General features: G+C 34.8%; 1 protein-coding gene across 3 annotated transcripts in view; it reads left to right on the plus strand.

Moving 5' to 3' along the window:
* The window catches only part of LOC150104645 (ribosomal protein S6 kinase alpha-5-like), a 547,165-nt gene that overhangs the window by 488,766 nt on the left and 37,662 nt on the right, over positions 1-20,737 (plus strand). For all 3 annotated transcript variants that reach the window (XM_090395839.1, XM_090395841.1, XM_090395840.1), the window contains 2 exons: positions 685-761; positions 20,568-20,712. In XM_090395839.1, the coding sequence (XP_090251965.1) occupies positions 685-761; positions 20,568-20,712 (222 nt within the window). The remainder of the gene's footprint in view (positions 1-684; positions 762-20,567; positions 20,713-20,737) is intronic.

A 20,737-nucleotide genomic window follows, 5' to 3' on the forward strand; every position in this document is an offset into this window, starting at 1 on the left:
ACTTAAATCAGTGCCAGTGCCTATAAACATGTGAATTTTTATAGGTCACACAATGTCTAAATGTCTATCATGTTTTTCCTTGAATACATTCACTGAAGATGCACATAAAACACCCAAAAGGCTGCCTTTCAGACACTTACCACATATAATGTAAAGAACCTGCACCTCAGATGCTTCTTAAGCACACTGTTCCTTAGCTTTAGCTTCCAAAGATGACTCCAAGTTCTCCTTATCTACCATGGGTAGTAAAATGTACCTTGGATCTGTAAGATCCATTAGAAAAATTTCTAAATGCAATATTCATATTGCATTTTGAAATTTAAAAAAAAAAAAAAATGCATAAGAATGCTGACTGGCATTGCTGGCATCCCAACCTGTACACCTTTGAATACATAATATTTTAGTATATTTTATCAAATAAAATGTTATATTATTACAATTGTTTTATAATAATATAAACTCCAGAACACTGCCTCATTCCCAAGAGCAGCAGTGAAAGTATTAAAAGGATATTGACAAACGTTATATAAATATACTACAATTTAAGCTTTAAGTTGATAATTTTTTTTTAATTTAAATAGTTTTACAAAAAAAAAGTTCTATATCAATGAGGTTTTAAGTTTTGTATTGTTATAATCATCATGCTGGATTTTTTATGGTGTCCATCTATGTCACTTTTTTCAGAATTCACAGTTTTTCCAAAATTATGATATCATAATTAAAGAAGGTATTCTTGGAGATGGAAGCTTCTCAGTTTGCAGGTAAGAAAATGATCATGTCTTTAACAAATATATCTAACAGATAAGCTTAGGTGTTAATGGTTATTCACGATTTATTTTTAACGATATTAACGACACTAAACAATTTTTATCAAAAGATGTTTTATTAACTGCTTATATTTTTCTGAATTTCAAATCGGCATCATCAAAGCACAACACAGCTTGTATATGTGACTGTGTGTAAGTGAAACAATATAGATAACAGTCTCCCATATTTTTGACAAATTAATGCAACCATATTTGTTCAGGTTGTGAGAATTCTTCAAATCCATGGCTGACTCAAAAAATAATCTTTCAGATCTGTAATGACTTCTAAATAGCACATTCGTTTTCTTCCATCTAATCCCGTGTGATGGGGTGTCCAATGGTCTGCCAGTCTCCCAAATTTTTGACAAATTAATGCAACCATATTTCTTCAGGTTGGGAGAATTCTTCAAAGCCATGACTGACTCAAAAAAATAATATTTCAGATCTGTAATGACTTCTAAATAGCACATTTATTTTCTTTTTCCCCTTATATCTTTGAATTCAAATTTACTATGTATGCAGGTTACTTTACATGAGGAGGGAAAATCGACAAATAGATTAATGGTACTGCTATGGGTCCCCCCCTCCTCCCTCCTTGAGCAAACTTTTACATGGAACACTTTGAAAACAAAGTACTTACCACAGCTACATACAAGCCACTAGTATGGTTACACTATGTAGATGATCTGTTTGCCATTTGGTCCCATGGACAAGCCACTTTGGATGCATTTGCCACCTACCTAAACAGTCAACCCCAAAATCCACTTCAGAGTAGAAAAAGAATCTAATAATTGTTTATTATTTCTTGACACATTAGTCACCTGCCTTTCAGATGAATCACTATCTTTTTTCCTATTTACAGAAAGCCAACACACACACACACACACACATACATTAAGATACCCATATAAACAATCACATCATCATCCAGTCCAACAGTATGGCATTTTAAAAATACTTACACACAGTGCCAGAGCCATTTGTTCTAACAATACAGCTCTGTCCACAGAACTCAAATATCTGCGGCATACATTCTTGGCCAATGGTTACAATTCCTACAAAATAGATAAAATACTACATAGTCCCATTATCCCTCCTTCCACTAATACACACAGGAATACAACATCACCATTTCTATTCCCTATGTCAGAGGTACATAAAAAAAAATAGTTAAAATACTAATGAAACATAGCCTTCGCACCACATTTAAACTTCATGTTAGACTAGCAACTCTGATCCGCTCACCTAAGGATAAACTTCTCCCTCTAGCACACCCTGGAGCGTATGAAGTTCCATGTGACTTGGCCTACTATGGGGAAGATCAGATCTGCCTGGAAGAACATAAAAAATACATTTGCTACTATTACTATGGCAAGTCAGGACTGGCAGACCATTGGACACCCCCCATCACACAGGATTAGATGGAAGAAAACGAATGTGCTATTTAGAAGTCATTACAAATCTGAAAGATTATTTTTTGAGTCAGCCATGGCTTTGAAGAATTCTCCCAACCTGAACAAATATGGTTGCATTAATTTGTCAAAAATTTGGTAGACTGTTATCCTAAGAGCAACTCCCACATAGCTGTAATGTTTTTTTTTCTTTTTTTTTTTTATTACAACATTATAGGGTGCCAAAATATGACTTTAGATCTTTTGTCTATTACAATTGTATTGTTTCACTTACTCACTGTCATGTCTGCAAGTTGTGTTGTGCTCTGATGATGCTTATTTGAAATTAAATGAAATATAATCAGTTAATAAAAGATCTTTTGATAAAAATTGTTTAGTGTTGTTAATATCTTTAATAAATAGTTATCTTCCATGTGTGTGTGTGTGTGTGTGTGTGTTGTGTGGTTTTACTAAGGGGAGGGGGTCTGGAAAGTTCTGATAAACACTTAGAACAACAGTTATATTAAAGCAACTGCAGGAAAGAACATATCTTAAAATCCTTTACCTCCCCCCCCCCCCTTGTTTCATAAAATTGTAATAATTTCTACTTTTTCTTTCTTGTGGTTATATCAATTGCTTTCATATAATTTTCGTTCTAGGTGTTTATCAGAACTTTTCAGCTCCATTCCTTGTATACTTTAAAAAAATTTTATCACACATATTATTGTATGATAAAAATCGTACTTTTCGAATTTATATTTATATATATTCTGTCTACCCAAATCTGTTCACCCAAAGATTGTCAGAATAAGTGAGACATGGTTGGATGAAGACTACATCCTGACAGGAATAGAGATGGAAGGGTATGATATGTTTCGTGAGGATAGAAGGGGTAAAAAGGGAAGGGGAGTGCTATTGATGATAGAGAAAGAGTTATGTCCATACAAGGTAGAAATACAAGAATTAAATAGGGCCAGTGGTTTTGAGGCAGTATGGTGTGAGATAGAAGTGAATAGAATCAAATATTTGGTGGGATGTTGTTATAGACCTGGTAACGTGGATGGTGGTGATAGTGAAATGTATAGTCAAATTAGCCAAGCAAATAAGAAAAGGGTGATCATTATGGGCAATTTTAATTATGGCAATATAGACTGGAATAATGAGATAGCAACTGGAAGTAAAGAAAATGAGTTTCTTGAGTTTTTGAGGGTGAACTACCTCAGACGGTATGTAACAGAGGGCACGCGAGGATTAAGGGTCTTGGATTTGGTCATCTCATTAGAGGATGTAATTATAAATGAGATGTCAAATCATCTCCACCAATTGGTGAGAGTGACCATGAGGTGATTACCTGGGTGGTTGCCAGCAATGCAAGGACCCCTGTGAGAAAAGGGTATATGTGGAACTACAAGGGGGGTGATTATGAAGAGCTCAGGGGACAGCTTGCGGGTGTAGCATGGAATGAGGAGTTAGCTGGAAAAGAGATCACTGCAGCTTGGGGGATTTTCAAAAACTATTTAGTAGATGCAATGTCTAAATGTATACCACGGGTGAGAAGGTTAAATAAGGTAGGTGTGAGATGGATGAATAAAGAGATTAAGCATGCAATACAGAGAAAAAGGGCATTGTGGAGGCAGCATAAGAGAAGTGGAAATAATCAATTTCATGAGGTCTACAAAGACCAGACAAGCAGGGTGACTTGGTTGGTGAGGGTAGCTAAAGAGAGGTATGAACAGCTAATGAAGCCAAAAAGAATCCTATGGAGTTCTTTCGATATGTAGCCAACAAAAGAAAGAATGATTATGGAAGGATGACATTGATTGGAGAAAATGGTATAAAGACAGCTGTTGCAGAATGTGTGGTGGAGATACTTAATGAGCAGTTCATAAAGATCTTTCAATCTTGTGAATGTAACTTCATGGAGAGATTGAGTGCAGTTGATGATGGGGAGGAGAGACTGACTGTAAGTGAGCAAGAGGTGTTTGGGGAGTTGAGTAAACTAGATGTAAACTGTGGGACTTGATAATATATCACCGCGTATTCTGAAGGAATGTACCAGAGAGTTGACACCTGCCTTGACATTTTTTTTAATACGAGTCTTGCACTTGCTCAAGTTCCTAAAGAGTGGAAGGAGGGCAAGATTGTGCCACTTCATAAAGGAGGTGATCGAACTCAAGCATCAAACTATAGGCCTATCTCTGTGTCAGGTGTTGTGGTTAAGTTGTTGGAGAAGCTTGTGAGAACTAGGATCCAGAGTTGGGTTGACAACAATGGTATAATCTTTGATGGACAGCATGGATTTGCTAAAGGGAGGTCATGTTTTAGTAATCTACTTACTTATTACAATAAAGTGATTGCTTCCTTGGACAGAGGAGAAGGATACACAGTAATATACTTGGATTTCGCAAAAGCTTTTGATAAAGTACCTCATGATAAGTTGACAGTCAAACTAGAGCAGATGGGGTTGGATATTAGATTAGTGCATGGGATTGGAGACTGGCTATCTGATAGGTATCAACAAGTTGTGTATGGGGATGCGATATCCAGGAAAAGGAAAGTCACTAGTGGAGTGCCTCGGGAGTCTGTTTTAGGGCCATTATTATTTAACTTGTATATTAATGATATTGGCGAAGATTTGGATGGAGATATTCAGTTGTTTGCAGATGATACAAAGTTGGGACGAACCATAAAGAGTAGTGAGGATGTTGTGGCCTTGCAAGAAGACTTGAATAAATTGAATGATTGGGCACGGAAATGGGAATGTGAGTTCACTGTTGCAAAATGTAAGGTTTTAAAATTTGGAAAACAAAGATGGGATGTAGAATTTATGCTTGGTGAGAATATATTGTTGGAGGTAGAGGAAATAAGAGATCTGGGGGTGATAGTGGATAAGGATCTGAAATGTAGGGGACACACAACCAAAATTGTGAAGACAAACACAATTGCTTCTGGGAATGATGCGGAGGACACTGACGTGTAGAAGTAGGGAGATTCTTGTTCCGTTGTATAAGGCTTTGATTAGGCCACACATGGACTATTGTGCCCAGATTTGATCACCGGGTTTTCAGAAGGATGAAGAGATGTTGGAAAGGGCGCAAAGGCGACTGACTAAGGTAGTTTCTGACCTCTGGAATGTTGAGTATGAGGAAAGATTGAGAAGATGTAATTTGCAGAGTCTGGTGGAAAGGAGGAAGAGGGGAGATATGATAGAGACCTACGAGTTGGTAAGGGGTTGTTATAAGATCAATGGTGGAGAAGTTCTACAGAGAATAGTGGGCGATCAGGGGAAAACCAGAGGTCATTCCTGGAAACTGTATAAAGAGGGTGTGAGTAGGGGAGTGAGAGGCAGGTTTTTTTCGTGCAGAGCTGTGAATGATTGGAATGCCTTGCCTGAGAGTGTGGTGTCTGCTAGGAGTTAGAGTGTGTTTAAGACACGGTATGATGAGATGTATGTGTAATAAAAGGACTTCCCAGATAAGTCTTTGACTCCATGAGGTCTTGGGGTAATAATAATATATATATACAGTCGATTCCGGTTAATTGGGGCAGCCGCTTTTTTGGGCCAAATCTCAAAGAATGGAAACCAAACCAACATATTAATACATAATTTAAACGCTTAATTGGGACAGTAGCTGAAAAGGAATTTAGCAATTTTTGATATATTTTATGGATTTTTCGAAAGTATGGCAATACTACATACACTAATATTTGGCAACACTAGCATGATGCAAATCAGTTATTTTTCGTCATGCGTCTGGCAAGTACGCGTGTGCTTAAGAATCTGCCCTTACTGTACCTAGCGATATCGATTTATTGCGGCAATTTTATTTAAAATTTTTAAATCTTTGCCAAGATGCCAAGAAATGATTTTACACTTTCATTTAAAATTGCTGTGCTGGATAAAATTAAAAGCCAGCCATTAAATACAAGCCATCGTAGACTTGCTGATATAACTGGTGTACCAAAATCTACCATAGCGCTTCTCCTACAACAAGAAAATCAACTGCGTGAGGAGTGGACATTACAGAAAGAAATTCCAGGAACATCCAAAAGAAAGCGTGATGGAAAGGATCCAGAAGTCGAAGAAGCATTAGATCAATAGTTTTCTATAGTTAGCAGGCGAGGCGTGAATATCAGCAGCCCAGTGTTGAAGGCGAAGTCAGAGGAGATCGCCAAAAAGCTGGATCACAACGATTTTAAAGCAACTGCTGGTTGGTTGTCTCGATGGAAAGCAAGGCACAATATCAAATTTAAAAAAGTGTACAGCGAAAAGGGCTGTGCCGACAATGTAAGCGCTGAACAATGGCAAAATACTAAAATCCTTACTTTTTTAGAGAATTTCTGTTCAGATAATATTTACAACGCTGTTGAAACCGGCCTCTATTATCATGCTACGCCAGACAACTCCCTGTGTTATAAGCACATTGCACTGTCAGGGTATAAAAGGGCAATGGACCGCATTACTGTGTTATGCTGTGCAAATATGTTGGGTACGGACAAATGAAAACTACTAATTGTAGGAAAAATGCTAAGCCTCGATGCTTTAAGGGGTTAAGAATAGAGAGTTTACCAGTAGAGTACCATGCCAATAGTAATGCGTGGATGACTTCTGAAATTTTTTGGAATTGGCTTACGAGTTGGGACGTAGAATTACAACGTAAGCAGAGGAAAATTTTGTTGCTTCTCAATAATTGTGCTGCACACCCTCATTTAGATAATCTAAAAAATATAAGGCGGGAATTTCTTCCTCCTTATACAACATCCTTAGTGCAATCAATGGACATGGAGATAATAAAAAATTTAAAGACGTTGTATCGAGGAAAATTGGTTAATTACATACTGAAATCCATTGATGAAAACCTATTAACAAGTTCATCAACAGCCAGAGAGATCAGTGCAAAAATTTCCATTTTGCAAGCAATACAGTTTGTCTCTGACAGTTGGCGAGAGACAAGCAGCACAATACAAAACTGCTTTGCTCTTTGCAGTTTAAAACCTTTGGAGGTTCTTGAAATTTTGAGTAGTGATGAAAATGAAGACATACTGCAAGCTCCTATCATGAATAATGAAGAATTTTCAACAATAGATGACAATTTGCCATGTTATGATGAAAATGGAAACTTTGAAGATGCAGTTGTTGAAGTCATTAAATCCAAACGTCAAAAATTTGACGAAGAATGCAATGATGAGGATGATGACCCACCTGTGCTTGTAACTGATCGTGAGGCCAAAAAATTTATAGTCGGGTTACAGCGTTATTTTATGCAGGAAGGTAATGAAGGAAGCCCTACATCTGCACAGAACATCTGTGCTGATTTTGTAGAACTGCAAAATTTCAAAAGCAAAAGACAGTGTACTACACTTGATGCAATTTTGCAGAATTAAAATTTGAAATTGTAAAAGTTATCTTGTGTGCATTATTTTTTCTGCACAATTTATAGTACAAATATTTTCTGTATTTTGGTTTAATAAACCATTAAAATAGGTACCTAATTATTATTTTTTTTACCCCTACTTAGTCATTTACCTGCATATTACATATTTTATTTTAAAATTTATTATTAGTTTGTTTAATCGGAGCAGCCACTTAATTGGGCTAAAATGGATTAGTCCCAACATGTCCCATTTAAGCAGAATCGACTGTATATCATTTTTATACTGCTGATATTGGGATAGGTCCACGCGGTTAGCCTAGTGGCTATGCGCTTTGCAACCATATGCCTGGGGAAGGAGTGTCCTAGGTTCGATTCCTGTTGGAGATGTGAGGAGCTTAAGGATTTTCCTCAGCCATAACCGGTCTTGGGTGCAGGTAGCAGGGTTCCCCCCCCCCCCAGTTTATCTGGGGTTTTTCATCCCGCAAGCTGGCAAACCAGCCCCGTGAACACACACGGATACAGTCAGGAATATCGCCCTTAGGGGATGTAGCAGAGGTGTGGCGAACCGGCTGCATTAATATGTCAGTAACCCCTTCATTAGGAGGGTACTCAACCCTGTCCTAGGCGAAGGAGAAAGGATAGAATATTGGGATAATGGAAAATGTACTGCAGATTTTCTGTATTAAAATTGGGTTAAAATTTTTCTGTATTAAAATATTTTTATCACACACAGTAGTGTGTGGGATAAAATGTTATGAAATTACCTATCTACAGTTGATTTGATATCATATTTCTCATAGAAAGGCTTAAACATTGGTTATACATGCTTATTAATAATTTAAGGAATTTACAACGTACAAAGGATATAAATTAAATTTAACTTTAATCTATATTTCCAATATTTCAGCAAAGTCACGTTGCCATCTTCACAGGAACTTAAAATAAAGACACGTGCAGGCAGGCACTACGCATAGTAAATGAGGACGAAGCAGGAAGCTATTGTTTCTCCTAAAAGTCCTGATGGTTTCCCCCCCCCCCCCCCACCAGGCTATATAGGTATTCTTGGCCATTGGGCTGAAGGTCTTCTGATGTAAGTCTCCCAAATTTGGGACAGTCTCATGCAACCAAATTTGTTGAGGTATGGCATGTTTCTTAGGGCTCAGGCTGATTCCATGAATAGCCTTTCAAATTTGAATTTACTACGGTTTATTATTGTGGCTTTCTTCCACCGTATTCTGTGGTGTGTATCCATAGCATGGTCTGCAAGACCAGAGTGGCTGTACTTGTGAAACCAGATCTAGTCCTTGTGTTCTGAAATTCTGATATTCGCTGTCCTGTCTGTTTGGCCAAAGTAGGACAGCTTACAGCTGCAAGGGACCTGGTACACACCAGGTAGGTCTAGTGGAAGTGGTTGGGATTTAGTAGAGCAGATAAGGGAGGCCAATTTTGTATACGGTCTGTAACACGAGGTCAAGTGATGTTTTTTTAGGATTTTGGTAATTTTTTCAGAGGTGCCTTGGATGTAGGGAATGGTGATGGGTTTAGAGTAATCCTTGTTGTGAAGGGGGAGGGGGGGGTTGTGGTTTACCGGTTTAAATATTTTTGGGCGGGGGGGTTTGGAGGGGGGTAGCCATTGGCTGAGAAAGTGTTGAGGATGTGGTTTAGTTCTGTGGTTAGGGCATTGTCATTTGAACAGAACTGTTGTGTAGTGTCTTAATAACTGCATATTGTTGTGAGGGGGTGGGGATTGTTAGTGAATGTATCTGCGTGTGGGTTTTTTATAAACTTAGAAAACCAAGGTTCCATCAGGTTAGCGGGTGACTAGTGTGTTTAAGAAGGGGAGGCTATTGTTTTCCTCTTTTTCCAGGGAGAACTTGATTCTGGGGTGTTGGTTGTTTAAGCGTGTTAGGAAGGAGAAAAGTGTATTCAGAGCCATGTGGCCAAATAGCAAACACATCATCAACGTAGCGAAGCCATGTGGTTGGTTTTTGTGGGTCAGAGTTTAAGGCTTCCTCTTCAAAAGTCTCAATAATGAAGTTGGCCAAGGGTGGGAAGAGTGGTGAACCCATGGCTGTCCCCTCTATTTATTTGTAGAAGCTGTCCTACTTTGGCCAAACAGGCAGGACAGCGAATATCAGAATTTCAGAACACAAAGACTACATCCAGTTTCACAAGTACAGCCATTCTGGTCTTGCAGACCATGCTCTGGATTCACACCATGGTAATACACCGCAGTAAATTCAAATTTGAAAGGATATTCTTGGAATCAGCCTCAGCCGTAAGAAACATGCCAAACCTCAACAAAAGAATACCTACATAGCCAGCTAGGGGGCACCATCAGGACTTTTAGTAGAAACAGTAGCTTCCTGGTTCATTCTCATTTACTGTGTGTGGTGCCTGCGTGCACATGTCTTTATTTTAAGTTCCTGTGAAGATGGCAACGTGACTTTGCTGAAATATTGGAAATATAGATTAAAGTTTAATCTAATTCATATCCTTTGTACATAGTAAATTCCTGAAGTTATTTAATAAGCATTTGATATCATAATTGCATTATTTTCTTTAACCCTGATAATAGAGGGATCATCATCTTTTTCATGATGATGATCCCTCTCAGTTTTTCCATCTTGAATTTAGTCACTCCACATTCTGGAGAAGTGAAAATTGATAATAAGATCTCCATGAAAATAGAAATCTCATTGTTAATCATTAAAGCTTTCAATTTTCATCTCCACAAACATTTTCCATTATATACCACCAACATTGTAAATGCTTGATTGTAATTTCTTTTTTATATAACTTTGTAACTAGGAGTTAAGTAATTCAGAAATCCTATTCTAGAGACCACACATAGAACTTTTTCATGCCACTTCTGACTTCGAGTAAGCAAGAGAATAAAAATCTTTAAGGTAACAGGTCAGAAAGCATTTGATCATTACTAGTATTTACATATGAGTTTAACAAACAAAATTCAGTTACAGTATAATTATATTCAGTGAATTTTTATTCATTTGTTTTGTGAATAGGATGACAGTTTGATAGCATATTATGAATATCTATTCATACGATGGTCTCTGGTTCTTTCCCTTCTGCTCTTCAGAAGATCTCTCTGTAGTATGTTGCAGCAATACTGACCCTTTCATCTTGCTAATCTCTGCAGATTACATTTTTTTAAATTTATTCTCATATCTGACATTCCACAACCCTAGTACTTCTGATCAGGGCCGTTGCTAGATTGGATCGCGCTCTGAGGCAAACAATTAAATATCTACCCTGATGGATTATAAGACAAAAATATAAGAAAATCTCCAATTGCTATTTTGTTTTTATTACAAGAGAAACATCAATGCAAAACGATCACATAATAATATTAATATAACTGTTATAATAGTTATATTAATATTATGTGATCGTTTTATAATTATAATTATAACACACATTAAAACTGTTTATAAGCTCTTCTAAATTGAAATTATAAGCTATGTCTGCCTCTATCGATATAGTCTAGATCAGGGGTCGGGAACCTTTTTGAACCAAAGAGCCATTCCACAAAAAAAAATTAATTAAAACAAAATTTTGGGAGCCGCAACTTCAGTTCAATTTTTCCTGGTGACTCAAAGTTGCAGTTAGGTCAAACTTAGGTAAATTTTTTTAATTCAATACTTTCAGATATCAAATTCCACTTTTATGTTTGCATATACATTTTTTATATGTTCAATAAATAAAACAACATTAAGTTTGATTAAGTTTTTAATCACAAAACATGTTACTGTAAGTATAATATTGCAAAAAGAATTAGCCTGAACAAAAATACAATATTATGTATTTTAATAGATATTTGATTGTTTTAATTTAAAATTTACTAATGAGACTTTTGATTTTGCATCTTCTCAGCCAATTTACTTAAATCTGGATTATATGTCGTGCACTTTAAAATTTCGGCTTTCAAACTTTCATCAGTCAATTTGTTCCTATACTTATTTCTAATGTAATTCATTGAAGAGAAAAATTGTTCGCAATTGTACGTTGAACCGAAAAGAGTCAAAACCCCAAAAGCAAGTCGCCTGGAGTTGGGAAAGAATTCCAACATTTAAATATAATTTCCTGTTGTGTTTCTTCCATAGTTTCCTCATTTTCTTCAATTTGTGCAGCCATTTCCTGAAGTTTTTGTACCCAGATGCTTTTATGCTGAATTTCCAGAAACTCCATTTGTAGTTTTGCAATTGATATTCTGGGAAAAGCGTCAATATCTATTAATTTTAAATTGCAGTTTAACGGATGTAATATAAATTTCATCATCTCCTAATGTTTTTTAAAATCCAGAAATCTGCTTGTAAATGAATCTAAAATTACAGTAATCATTTCAGCTAATATTTTGCAATCAACTTTTTCTTGATTTAAATTCAATCTATAATTTTTTAGATTTTCAAAATATATAAATTTTTCTTCAGTAACATTTTCGAAAAACACTCTTAGTTTCTGTACAAAGGTAAGACTTCCTCTAGTAATTGTAAGGCTTGTGTTTCCCTTCCCTTGCAACTTCAAATTTAGCTTATTAAAATGTTCTGTCATATCAAGCAAAAAACAAAAATTTTGTATCCATTCGGGATTACTGAGAAGTTCCACATGATTTACATTATATTAGTGGTTAAGAAAACTATTACTTCTTTTAAGCACTAAAAAAACGTTTTAATGCTTTTCCTCTTGATAACCATCGTACAGATGTAAATATCTCTAAATCTTTATGTTGACTACCTAGTTCCTCTAAAAATGTGTCAAAAAGTCTGTGATTCAATGCCTGAAATCGGACGAAATTGATCATTAGCACAACAACATCCATCACTCCTTTTAGTTGTGGTAATAATCCCAAAGAATTTGCAACTAAAGCTTCTTGATGCAAAATGCAATGAAATGAAGTAACTCCATGTGGAATATGAGTTTAGAATAATTTAACAAACCCCTTATTTTTCGCAATCATGGAAGGCGCGCCATCGGTCGAAATTCATACTATATTATTAATATTTATATTTTTATTCTGTAAACTTGTTAGAAGGTTTTCTGAAATATCTTGACCTGTAGTGTGTCCTTTAAGTGTTAGCAGATCAAGAAGTTCTTCTCGAATACCGGAAGATGTGATATATTTAACCATCACACAACATTGTGCAATATCGGAAATATCATTTGATTCATCAATCATAATAGATATAAAATGGGCAAGAATTAATATCCGTAATTTGCATATTTGAAACTTCTGCAGAAATTGTTACAATCTGTTCCTTGACAGTTCTAGCCGAAAGAGGTAAATCTTTAATTTTTTTTACATATCTCATCCTTAAATAGAATTTCAGAGACATTATACATGCAATTTTTTAGAAATTTGCCATCGGTAAAAGGTTTTCCCGCTTTTGCTATTTCAAGGGATAACAAAAAACTTGCTTCAGTAGTATTCAATGAAGATTTTGTCCAAGTTGATAAATTTCTTTGCTGAAGCAATGTTTTCTTTTGTAATTCCTCAATGGCTTTTTTTCTATTATCACCTTCAGGATATTTTTTACTGAAGTCTAAATGTTTTCCTCGAAAATGTCGTTCGACATTACTCCATCATCATCATCTTCCTTATACCCTCTTTTACCTTGCAGTGTCGAGGGTCCATTGATCATCGGACCTCACTCCGTTTACAGGATAAGGTGGTCAGCCTTATTCCCCGGTGTATCCTATGGCCTGTAGTGTTGAGTTCTCAAGGCCAGTTTGCCTGTTTTGCGGGATGAAAAACCCCAGAATAAACTGGGGGAAAAAGCCTGCTGTCCACGCCCAAGACTGGCTAACTTGGCTATGGCTGAGGAAGATCCTTCAGCTCCTCACGTCACCAACGGGAATCGAACCTAGGACACTTCTTCCCCAGGCATATGGTTGCAAAGCGCATAGCCACTAGGCTAACTGCGCGGACGTTCGACATTACTTGATTTGCTATTTTGAAGTCGTAGATGGCAAATTAAACATTGCAGATTTCTATTTACTTCTATAAATGCAAATTTCTCTATTCACATTTTATTGAATCCTCTGTTTCCTTCGATTATGTTTCTTTTTCTTGAACTCATATTAAGAGGGTTATTATCACAAATTTACCTGCAAGTAAAAACACAAATTCAACATAATAAAAATTAATTTGTGAATAACATTACCTGACACTAAATTAAACTCCAGTTTAGTACCACAATAAATAAGTTAACTAACAGAATATTAACCATGGCGTTTGACAGGACAGCTGATTAATGAGTTCAAATATTTGCTGTGGCACTAGTTACCTTAGACACGGTTAACATTTAGCAGTATTTCAAATACAACGTAGTTGTCAGTTGTTCATGTCATAAAGTTTCATGCATAGCACACGGCCACATGCATAGTATCTAGTGCCATGAACAGGCCGTATCAAAAAACAATATTTAGTTGTTTGTATTAATTATGTACAATATCTTTTAATTCAATATAAAAGAGCCGCACTTTGTTCAGCCAAGAGCCACCTGTTCCCGACCTGTGGTCTAGACCAACGAATCTTTCTTGGGTCATTGCTGTTCTCAGATAATTTTTAATCAGTTTAAGCTGGAAAATCTTCTTTCTGCACTCGCTATACTAACCAACAGGTCCGTTTCTACATTTTGTGGGGCCCCTGAAATTTAGTAACATTTATGGAAATTTTAAATGGAAGAATATCTTGTTAATTAATTAATTAAATCAAATATGAAAAATATTTATGCACATAAATAAACAAGTATGCTCTTTAGCATCAATTGAAGTAAAGGGAAAAAATTTGTTAAAAAAATAAACGTGTTTGTATGTACATGATATATTATTTTATTATGTAAGTACATATTATCATATAAATACTCCAGAACAATGATTTATTTAATAATATAAATAATAATATAAAAATATGAAAAAATATCCATTTTTACTATAAAGAATGAAATATATGTATAACAACTTATAAGATTTAAAAGAAATCTTAATATATTAAATTTTATTTAACTTAATGCGCTTATCAATAAAATCATTTATAACGCTATCAAAATTCAAATTTTTTGCAATTTCATGCTCTATGGATATTATTGCCAGGGATGACAAACGTTCTTGAGATATGAAGATTGCAAATAGGTTTTTATTAATTTTCATTTGGAAAATGACCTTTCTGCTGATGCGCCCCTAACTGGACTGGTCAATAATATTTAAATGTCATAGTAATATTTGGATAAATATCCGACAAATTATTTACAATTATGAATTTTAAAATATTAATGGGTGCATCTTCTGGAACAATATTTCTAAAAATAAATAATTCATTGTAAAATTCAGATTCATCAATATCTGTATTTAATTTTTGATACAGCTGTTTGCAGCAAAATTTTAATTCCTTTTCTGTCAATTTTCTTATTAATTTCATATCATAAAGAAATCCAAATGATTTTTCGTGAATTTCGTACAATTCAAATCTTTTTTTGACAGACTGTAGAGCAGTATCTAAAATTACAAAAAAGAAATTTATCCTAAAATTATCTTTGTTATCACCTATGTGTGATTCATCAGGCGTTTCATAATCAAAAAATACTTTTCTTCGACGTACTCGACTTTCTTTAAATTTAATTTCTATTTCTAATAGATTTGACAGTTTAGCAATCTCAAAACAGCTATCAAATCCTGATATTCTCTGCTCTTCAAAGTACTGCACTAACTCTTTAATATGCTTAGTTGCTATGTCTATGAGAATTTTTGAATTTGTAATACTTTACTTACTAAATTAACTTTTGACAAAAGCTCATAACAAATTACAAGGCTTATTATAAACTAAAATGAATCTATTTGTTCATATATTGAAACCACTTCTACTTTGATAGTATTATCTGATGCAGTTTTAAATAATTCTTTTAGTGCATTTAAAAATTCTGGAATTTGAAAAAGTACAGCTGTAATTGATTCCATTCTACATTCCCATCTTGTATCACATAACGGTTTTGGAGTTAATTGTTTAACAAATTTCTTTAATATGTCCCAATGTGAAGTTGAGGCAGCAAATGATGTATATATTTTTTGTATAAGGTTAAAAAAATTTATTGCTATAATTGATGATTTTGCGACATCCCCTAAAATCAAATTTAAATTATGACAGGTGCAAAGAGTATAAAATGCCTTTTCGTTTTCATTTAAAATGTAAGCACGGACTCCCTTATATACTCCTTTCATATTTGCTCCGTTATCATATCCTTGCCCTCTACAATCTGACAATTTAAGATTTAATTTATTCAAAAGTGATTTTATATTTTCATGTATACCTTTACCAGTAGTCATTACTTGTTAAAATCATCAAAAATTGTTCACGAATTTCAATATCTGCTTCAAATATAAGTAAAAATCTAAAAATTACTGAAATTTGCTCATGATGACTAACATCGGGAGTACAATCGAGAATTATTGAATAGTACTTTGCCTGTCGTATCATATTTACAATATTTTGTTGAATTTTGGTTCCCATATCAACAATTAATTCATTTTGCACGTGAGTGATAGATGCGAATTTTGTTTTTTACTTATAATTTTTTTTTCCAAACATCGCATTAAATGATCTTTTAAAAGTGGATCAAATTCTGCAATTACCAAATTACCATTATTAAAAAAATTACCATTATGGACTGTGTACAAAGTATCAAAATTACCTCTAAAAGCTAAATTATGTTCGGATAAATAAAGAATTGCTGCTACTATTCGTCTTAAAACATTTCTTAACCATTCTGCTTCAAATTTTATGACATTTTGATTTGCCTGATCAATTGTATTGCGATTTTTTAAATTACATTCCATTTGTGTCCATGAATACATGCATTTCATGTGCACTGGATTTCATTCATGCGACTTTAATCTTTCACTTACATGTCGCTAGTCAGAAAAGTCATTATTAGACAAAAAATTATCATCAGAAGAAAATAATTTGCAACAAAAACAAAAAATAGAATTGGAAGAGTTTGAATATACAAGCCATCTTCTGTTTTGCTTCTCTCCGTTTGCAATAATCCTAACATAGTGAACTGTGGAAAAACATCTCTTGTATCTCATCTTTTGGAAAATAATTTTCTGTCAGAGGAGACGGTGGACCACGTTGTACAATTTGTGTTAGTGTTACATTGTTCAGAATTTTGGGCCATGTTTCTGGATCATCAATAGTAAATAGTTCACCTTCCTCTGGTGTCTCAGTTTTTGGATCTTCAGTACTCATTATTTGACCAAATGCATCATGTTCTCCGCTTCCTTTGAGTATTTCAGAACTCTCATTATTAATTAATGTTGAAGCCGAAGAACTGTTTGTAGTTATTTCAGAACTCCTGTTATCAACTGATATATCTGAACAAATATATGAGTTCAACTTCATAAATTTAAACAGTGAATTTCTTTGACGTTCCTCGGCCGCTTCTTTTTCTTGTTTTCGCTTTCGTTTTTAATGCCCACTTGGGTATTTTCTTCCATAATAATCTCTCTCTCACGACTAGTCATACTCTAGAATTAAATACAATAGATTTAATTATAAAATAAGTTAATAAATTAAAACAAAATTACTTACCTGATAAATAAAATATATCTAAAATAGATAATATTAGAAAATAAATAAATCTAATATAGATTGAAAACTGCTATTGAAGAAAAATTCTGATGTCGGATAATCTAAAACCAGGTTACAAAATATATTTTTTAAAATATTTTGCAAGTAATGTCACATGAAAAAATTGCCATGACAGTACGTGTATATACTTACTTGTTCATAAAATCATAAACTAAAATCAAAAAACTCCTTAAAATTATTAAAAACACCTGCTTTAAAATGCACTTTTCCCTATAGTAGTTTCAAATACTACTGCTCTAGCGCTATGATCTTATTTCGCTTACTATAACAACAATAGTTGGTTGTAAAATTATATACATATATTTTTCTATATAATAATATTTTTTATATAATAATTACAATATTAATTTATACAATAATTTAAAAAAATTAATTGATTTTCTTTTTTCAATTTTTTGCGCTTTGAGGGGGGGGCCCCTGTGCCACTACACAGTTCGCACACCCATGAATACAGCCTTGCTAACAGGAATTGTTAGTGTAGCAACGGCGCCTACCACAATATGGCTGAACAAGAGCCCTTATTAACCACGCTGTGAGGCAGGCTGCCTCTATGCTACACCCTGTCAACGGTACTACTTCCTTCTGAACAATTTCTCTCCAGATTTTCTTTCCTTAGCATAGTTGGAAGGATAACAGTATAGTGCACTTTTTGATTGGAAGAATCCTTAGTTTGATTCTTGATGTGATGAGAGGTATCTTTGTGGGCTTCTTCAGTTGAAGGTTAGTTAGCCAATCTCACATGGAGGTAGCTGTGTTTTCCTCCCAGAAACTCAAGTTTTCATTCCACATATTGATTTCTGTGAGATTAGTAGTCTCTGGTTCATCTTATTAAGCTGTTATCCATCATCCTCAACTTTCATTCAACTTGTCATGTGACATTCTTCTAGATGACTTCGTGAAGTCTAAAAATATTGCTTTAAGCATATTGCAGTATCTTAAAGCAAATACACTTTAAGGTGCTGCAATACTTTGTCTCCAATTCATCTACTTCTATTTTTTCATCGGATCAGTATCTCACCTAGATGATAAAGCCTTGCAAAATGATCACTCATTAATGCAGTAATTTCATTAGCTGCTGTTACCTCGCTACCATCAGTACTCGTTAGTCATCCTTCCGCAGTCTTCATTTTACTCATGTCATAGTGAATTTGACATGATTTGGGATTGATTTCCATTAGCACCTAATCAGCTAACTTTCTCTCATCAATAATGTTGGCCTCCCTTACCATAGAGGTCACCCTTCTTTCCTGTGCCTTGTATGATCATGGACTTACCAAACACCTTTTTATTAATATTCCTCCTACTACTTTTTCCTTTGTCTGCAACTCCATCTTAATGATGCTACTTATCCATTTAATTTATCCTCTTCACTGGGTATTATCTTCCAATACTGTGTTCCTCAAACATCTCTTAACCATCTCGCATGCACCACTAACATCACTCACCCACATCCCTCCTGAACACTAGCTTCATTGACTCTGCACTTTCAAACTCTCATTGAATAATAATTTCTCAAGACATATAACTCGGAATCCATTGAAATGCAAACCATATTTGCTTTATATAAGTCCTTTCATCTATTAAATTACTCCACACTATTCTTCCTATACAACCTGTGCACTGCTCATTCACAATCGTAGCTCTTCTGCTCAGCTTGCCTTCTCTCATGGCAGCAGAATTTCATTCTTTACACTCGCACTCTACGTATTTCTATTCCCAGCAACTCTTTCGTATCTTCTTGCACACCACTTGTCACCTGTTAAATTATTAATACCTACCAAAATAACCATCCCTTTTACTTTCCCTCTCTGCATCCTTACAGCATGGCTAACATCCTTAATCTTGGCTCCAGGTTTCACAATTTTGTTACACTGTGCTCAAACATTCCTCTTATCATGGAATCGCTATACAAAACTCGTTCTTTATCATCCCTTTTTTGCTTTTTAATTCTCTGCTTTCTCTCTCATCACATCTCCTGCTTCTTTTGCTTCTCTGTCATACCACTCATCAAGCATTTCTCCAACCATTTTATCTTGTGTTTTGTTCTGTGAAGAAATCTGCATAAGCATACTGTCTCTCTCATTATTACCATATGATAATTCTCTTCATTTTCCACTGCTTCATTCTTGCTGTCACTTATACTACATGCACCATTGCTCACTTCCAACACCTTACTTGCAAAAACAACCTCTTTGAAATTCACACTCACATTTCTAAACTTTTGTAATTGTCATTCTTCTTCTCGTAGACAGGCTTATACGTTGGTTATGCATTATTAAAACACTTAAGGAATAGAACAACGTAGTTAAGGATATAAATTAAATTAAACTTTAATAAATATTTTCTGATATTTCGGCAACGTCACATTGCCATTTTCTAAAGGAACTTACAAAAAAGTTACGTGCGCGTAGGCACTACAACACAGCCCAACCTTCAGCCCAACGGCCAAGAACACCTACTTAGTCCGCTAGAGGGCACCATCAGGACTGTTAGGAGAACAATAGCTTCATTTCCAGTTTCTGTGTTGTAGTGCCTACACGCACGTAACTTTTTTGTAAGTTCCTTTAGAAAATGGCAATGTGACGTTGCCGAAATATCGGAAATTATTTATTAAAGTTTAATTTAATTTATATCCTTAACTACGTTGTTCTATTCCTTAAGTGTTTTAATAATGTCATTCTTCTTACTTTCCTCACATTTCTGGCACTCGTGTCACAATGCTTTCTTACCATAAATCCTTTCACCTTGCAAAGCGAATAAGTTCACATGCTGTAGCAAATAATATTATGCATATTGAAAATTGCTCACCATTGTTTTTTGCATCAGTACCTAATATACAATACAGTATACAGGTAACAGCTCTTAGAACCATACAAGCAAACTAGCACTCATTGTAAAAAAAGTCCTGAAAAAATGTGTCAATTAACATTAATTATTTTCAAAAACAACTTACCTTTCAGCTTCTAAAATTTGCCTTCTAGCTCAGTAGAACCTCTACCAGGCATCCCTGTAATATCTGGAAGAATATCTGTAATCCTGACTTAAAGGAATATAGCATGGTACACATCACTAAACTTGAAGGATTATACAGACCAATCAGTACTGCAACTTGATGTAAAAACATTTTCTACGTGAACATAATATTATGTTTATGTAAGAAATGTTTAAGAAACAAAAATACAGGAATGTAGGAAACAAAAATACAGTAACTGTTAATGAATTGTACCTACTTAGAGCTTTGTGATCAGCAATCTCTTTCCTAATTGTTTTTGTTTTCCAAATTTACAAATTTAATAATGTGAAACCAGATATTGATTCAACTCCATTGCAGGAAGTGCATCCATAGAAGAACTGGTGTAGCCTATGCAGTTAAAATAGTAAGCAGAAGAATTGATAGTACAAGGGAAATCCAGCTGTTAAGGTTGTGCCAAGGTCATCAAAACATCGTAAACTTGTATGAAGTCTACCATGATGAGGTAAAAAATTCTTCATCTCCACTTT

Source organism: Typopeltis vanoorti, chromosome 7 (assembly GCF_054136105.1).
Source record: "Typopeltis vanoorti isolate ZY-2024b chromosome 7, IOZ_Tvanoo_1.0, whole genome shotgun sequence".
Taxonomy (NCBI): domain Eukaryota; kingdom Metazoa; phylum Arthropoda; class Arachnida; order Uropygi; family Thelyphonidae; genus Typopeltis; species Typopeltis vanoorti.